Source organism: Cyphomyrmex costatus, unplaced genomic scaffold, assembly GCF_001594065.2.
Source record: "Cyphomyrmex costatus isolate MS0001 unplaced genomic scaffold, Ccosl1.0 scaffold384, whole genome shotgun sequence".
Classification (NCBI taxonomy): domain Eukaryota; kingdom Metazoa; phylum Arthropoda; class Insecta; order Hymenoptera; family Formicidae; genus Cyphomyrmex; species Cyphomyrmex costatus.
The window spans coordinates 23639-29932 of NW_017278038.1; the positions used below are offsets into that span (position 1 = coordinate 23639).

Sequence of the window (6294 nt, forward strand, 5' to 3'; positions counted from 1 at the left end):
TCGAGCTTGTGAAAACGAAGAAGGAAATTTGTTCGGAAATTTTCATATACCTAGTAATGAGTTTTATAATTACATTCAAAAATTAGAAGAAATATTTGTAAAAAATTTTGAAAAGAATTGTTTTCAGAAAAATATTGGTAATTACTTATTACAGTTGGCACAAAATATAACTTTTGAACCACCATGTCCAAATTTCCCAACTTCTTATTTAATAAAATTGTTTCTTCGTATGCGTATATATTATACAATAAAACAACATAATAAATCATGTAAAAAGATTTCAAAAAAGAATAGGAAAATGTTAAATATTTTACATTTATAAATTTCCTTTTTTAATTTCATTTTATTCCTTTTTGTATATATACAGTCTTATTTTTATAATATTTATATTATGTCTTGTTATATATATGAATATTTGAATTACTATAATTACGATTTTATTAATTTTTATTAATATTTTTGATTCTATTTATATTTTATATATTTTATATATTTATATTTGAATTATATGTGCTTTTCATTGCTGTGATTCTTTTTTAATCTTGTATGCTCATTTTATATTAATTTAATATCTGATTGTATGTTGCACGTGTATGTGTGTACTTTTATGTGTATACTTGCATGTATAAATATGTATTATAGAGATTTTTAATTAATTAATTTTTTTATTTTGATGTTTCAAGGATGAATAATTGGGGGCCTCAAACTTGGACAATAGAATACAACGTTTAATATTATTTTATTACTTATATTTTATGTATGTGTTAAAAGTTATATTTTATATGTAAAATTTTGTCTTGCATTTTTATTAGGTTTTTCTTTCTCTGATTTATGTCGAGGTGGATCGAGTAGCTGAGATATAAATCAATGAAAGAACTACCCAATAAAAATGGATTTTCTATTTTCTTCTCTTTTTTTGGTTTGTATTGAGGTGGATCGAGTAGCTGAAATACGGATCAAAGAAGGAGATAGAAGAAAAGAAGGTCACGATAATGTGTATGCATAATGAATATTATCTTTATTTCTTATTATGTATATATACACAAGTATAAAAATAAAATATTTTAGTTTAAAAATGAATACCTAAATTCTATTTATTTCCAACATTTTAATATTTTTTATAGGAATAAGAAGTATATTTTTGTATAGGCATATATGTGTAATAATATTTAAAAATATGCATAATATTGATAAATATTTGTTTCTTATTGTTGTATTAAAATTAAAATTTGATTTATCCCAGTTAATTATTTTTATTCTAGATACATAAAAATTATCTTATTTAATTTAAAAAAGTTATTATTAAATATTTTTTTATAATTACAATAATTACAGTAATTATTTTCTTAAATGTAATCCGTATAACATTAAATTTTATTTTTTGTTGTTTATATTAATATCTTAAGACTGCGATATATATAATGTATGTTTTCCTGCTGGATTGCTTACGTTTCAGTTAGAAAATCTACGTTCCGTATGATGCAATTCTAATAATTTACAAAAAAGCAAGCAATCTAACAGGAAAAAACGCATTGTAAAATTTATTTTGTTGTCAGTAATTTAACGTTCCTCATTGTATCGTTTCCTTCTGATGAATACGGTCACATATATGTTTAGTCAGTCTAAATTTATGGAATTATGAATTTAAATTGTGTAATTATGTTTTTGTCTACCAACAGGGGTGAGTGTTTTAATATTTAAAAAAATTTTTTGTTTTAATTTTCTCTGGATAATTTTTAATAGAACAATATATGTTATTAACTGTCTTTTCACAGACATATTACTGTTTTTAAAAAATGTTGCTACACATCTTCACACGATGCTTTTACCTCTGGTTGGTGCACGGAAACATTTTGTTAATTAACAATAATTGTTTTTCAATTGGCATTATAACTTGGAGTATATGGAGCTTTGTATTATTATCAATTGGTCGCTGAAGATGGTCTAAATCACAGACCGAAACGTTCGACTGTATTTTTAATTGTAAGATTAAATTAATTTTTCGCATGATCAACTGCGTTTGACTCTTTATAGCCTTATAATTCACGATTGTTTATTTGTTAATTTGTTTCTTATTGTTGTATTAAAATTAAAATTTTATTTATTCCAGTTAATTATTTTTATTCTAGATACATAAAAATTATCTTATTTAATTTAAAAAAGTTATTATTAAATATTTTTTTATAATTACAATAATTACAGTAATTATTTTCTTAAATGTAATCCGTATAACATTAAATTTTATTTTTTGTTGTTTATATTAATATCTTAAGACTGCGATATATATAATGTTTTCCTGCTGGATTATTTACGTTTCACTTAGAAAATCTACGTTCCGTACGATGCAATTCTAATAATTCACAAAAACGCAAGCAATCTAACAGGAAAAAACGCATTGTATATATGTCGCAGTCTTTAATTAAAATATTTTTACAGTATAATATTTATATTATACAATATTTACATAAGCTTATATTTTCTTATCTTTTTATTTTACAATGCATTACAATTATGGTCTATTTTTTTAAGTTCTTATTACATTTAGATTAATTCGATGTAGTACATACAAATAAGCTAGAGTAGCTAGAAAAAGATGGAAAGATGGAGAGTAAAGAGCAAGTGAGAAAGAAGTTTAGGTGGCGCGACTGGGCATCTTGCTTATTTCGCGCATGCGCACTCCATTTTGTGTGACACTAACATCAAAGGTGCCGACAGGGAGTTGCGCTACTGTATATACTGTGATTCTGCCTCCGTCGAGAGTTCTCGACAGTCATAGCGAGCTGCCCCTCAGTATCACTGCATCACGACTGACCAGCATCCGCCAGGGGGTGAAGAGTTCTTCACCTACGCCGGGAGTTCCAGGCCGCTGGTCATTGTTTACTTACGCCGAAAAACCGCGTTATAAATTACAGGCCGCGTAAACACAGCTGACAGACTGCCGTAGAGTCCGGCTAAAAATAGCACCGATACAGCTGATCGGTCGCGATAAGCGAGATTCGCGTAGGAAAAGCAGCACGGGGCTTTAAACGGCCCGACACATAGCGCACACACACGTACACTCACTCATACACACCTGTCCACAAAGTTATAAGCGACGCGCCGTACCACGTACGCCGAGCGCATACCGACACACACACACGCAGACACGCATACGCCACGCACACGCACACACATCGCCGGACTGCGTGCTTCGCACAACACAACGCTCGTCTTTACGTAAGCCGCTCTTTCGGCTCTTGTTCATTGTAAATCTATCAATTTCGACAAAGCGAATAAAGCTGATTTATTGTGTGTAGAACTTGTCCGAGATACTTGCTCACCCTGCATTTTCCTCCGATCGAACCTCTTTCGTATCTTGGAACGCGAATAACCGACGAGCTGCATCCGCGCATACGAAAGTTAGGTCGTTACAAAAAATTTTGGTTTTTTGTTCCGAATTGAAAATTGTGGGAGAAACTTTTCCGACCGTGAAGCCCTTTCAGCGAGAGGTGGTCTCGAATTTCGTATTATGTAGCCGCCATTTTATTTAAAAATGTTAATTAAAAAATTTTTTTATTTGCTTCATAACATGTATAATACACTCCTATAAACAGATTTTCCATTTCCTTTATTGTATCTCTGTAAAAAATTATCAAAAACATGTCTTTTTTTCGAGCTCTAGAGTGGCATTACCCCTTAATTTTTTGTCATAGAATGTCCCCGATTCGAAAAAGGAGACATATTTCTAACTTATAAGATTTAATATGAAATTTTTATAACCAAATGGAATATTCAATTTGTTTATTATTTCTAATAGTTTGCTAGGATTAACATTGTCATATGCCGCCTTGATATCCAAAAAAAGTTCTCCCACTACCTCTCTCAGACCAAAAGCTTTGTAAATTTCCAGAATCACCAAAGCCAAACAGTCGTCACATGATTTACCCTTCCTGAAACTAAACTGGAAGCAATGCTTTATTTTCTACGTATCTTTCTAATTTCGTTAAAATGAATTTTTCAAAAATTTTTAATATACATGAGGCCAGAGAGATGGGTCTATAATCTTTTCTATTTGTTTTAGGAATAAGGATAATATTAAATTCCTTCCATGATGAAGGATAAGAATTATCTTGAGTAGTATACCTAGGTATATTCTAAACTCATTTAATTCTAATGACATGTATCATTTGTATGTATATATAAACTTACCTTCTTAAAAAAAAGGTAGAAAAAGGCGCTAAGAGTTGGTGCTGCTGATCAAAAAACCATGTGGGCCAGTTTCACCAACGTCAATTACTTAATCAACTGTGAAACTGACCAATCACATTTGCTATTTAGTAGAACCATCTTTAAAAACCTACGTGATATTACCCTTATTTACTTAATTCTAATGACATGTATCATTTGTATAAAAGATTTGATATCAATAGTCGGCGCCAAGTTAAATTCTAATCTTTAAAAACCTACGTGGTATTATCCTTATTATTTACTTAAATCAATGACATGTATCACTTGTATAAAAGATTTGATATCAATAGTCGGCGCCAAGTTACTCTACCTTATTACTTACTTAATTTTAATGAAATTTATCTTTTGTATACAAGATTTGATATCAACAGTCGGCGCCAAGTTAAATTCTACCAAATTAAAAAGTAAAACACAAGTGGTACCTTTAATCTTTAAGTGAACCCATATAGTACATTTATTTAAATTCTTCTAAATTAAAAAGTAAAACCTATGTGGTTCTATCTTTATCTTCATACAATGAAACCTAAGTATATGCCTTTGTATTCTTATTAAAAGATCTTCCTATTCGAAACCAAGTGACTTAAATTCTTCTTTAAAAAAATTATATCACAATTAATTTAAAAACAAAATGAAAAAAATTTATTTAAATAGAAAAATTTTTTATGTAAAAACACTTCGCGCTGCTAGTTCTCGATCTCGATGTAACATTTTGTATAAAAGAGATTAGAAATTACGAGAGGTAAAGTATGCAGTCTGTATGTATATTCGCGTACAGTATATGCGAGTGAAATACATAAAAAAAGAAAAGTAAGCTGTATATTTATTAATTAAATGTAGCATTTAGAATATGTTTACTATAATTTTTAAATTATCATTACCATTACATATATTTGTATTAATTATTATAGCTTTTAGATAGTTTTCATTGTTTTTCTTATTCGCTCTAGCAGCGCGAAGTGTTTTTACATAAAAAATTTTTCTATTTAAATAAATTTTTTTCATTTTGTTTTTAAATTAATTGTGATATAATTTTTTTAAAGAAGAATTTAAGTCACTGGTTTCGAATAGGAAGATCTTTTAATAAGAATACAAAGGCATATACTTAGGTTTCATTGTATGAAGATAAAGATAGAACCACATAGGTTTTACTTTTTAATTTAGACGAATTTAAATAAATGTACTATGTGGGTTCACTTAAAGATTAAAGGTACCACTTGTGTTTTACTTTTTAATTTGGTAGAATTTAACTTGGCGCCGACTGTTGATATCAAATCTTGTATACAAATGATAAATTTCATTAAAATTAAGTAAGTAATAAGGTAGAGTAACTTGGCGCCGACTATTGATATCAAATCTTTTATACAAATGATACATGTCATTGATTTAAGTAAATAATAAGGATAATACCACGTAGGTTTTTAAAGATTAGAATTTAACTTGGCGCCGACTATTGATATCAAATCTTTTATACAAATGATACATGTCATTAGAATTAAGTAAATAAGGGTAATATCACGTAGGTTTTTAAAGATGGTTCTACTAAATAGCAAATGTGATTGGTCAGTTTCACAGTTGATTAAGTAATTGACGTTGGTGAAACTGGCCCACATGGTTTTTTGATCAGCAGCACCAACTCTTAGCGCTTTTTTCTACCTTTTTTTTAAAAAGGTAAGTTTATATATACATACAAATGATACATGTCATTAGAATTAAATGAGTGTAAGGATCATGGTACCTCTTAGATCTTTAGAGATAGAATTTTTAAAGACTAGTTAATTAAACGATATATTTTATTGGAAAAATCCATATCACATGATCTTTTATACAAATGATACACGTCATTAAATTTAAGTAAATAAGGATATCACGTAGGTTTTTAAAAAAGATGGTTCTACTAAACAGCAAATGTGATTAGTCAGTGTTACAGTCGATTAAGTAACTGGCGTTGGTGAAACTGGCCGAAATGTTTTTTGACCAGCAGCACCCACCCTTAGCGCTTTTTTAACCTTTTTTTTTTAAAAAAAAAAGGTAAGTTTATAAAGATAGTACCAAATGGGTTTTACTTTT

The 6294-nt window shown here is 28.8% G+C and overlaps 1 protein-coding gene across 1 annotated transcript in view; it reads left to right on the top strand.

The window, feature by feature from the left end:
- Positions 1-777, top strand: part of LOC108776791 (52 kDa repressor of the inhibitor of the protein kinase) — an 11789-nt gene extending 11012 nt beyond the window's left edge. The window contains exon 7 of the mRNA XM_018543504.1: positions 684-777. Within this exon, the coding sequence (XP_018399006.1) occupies positions 684-692 (9 nt within the window). The 3' untranslated portion in view covers positions 693-777. The remainder of the gene's footprint in view (positions 1-683) is intronic.
- Positions 778-6294: the final 5517 nt, after the last annotated feature.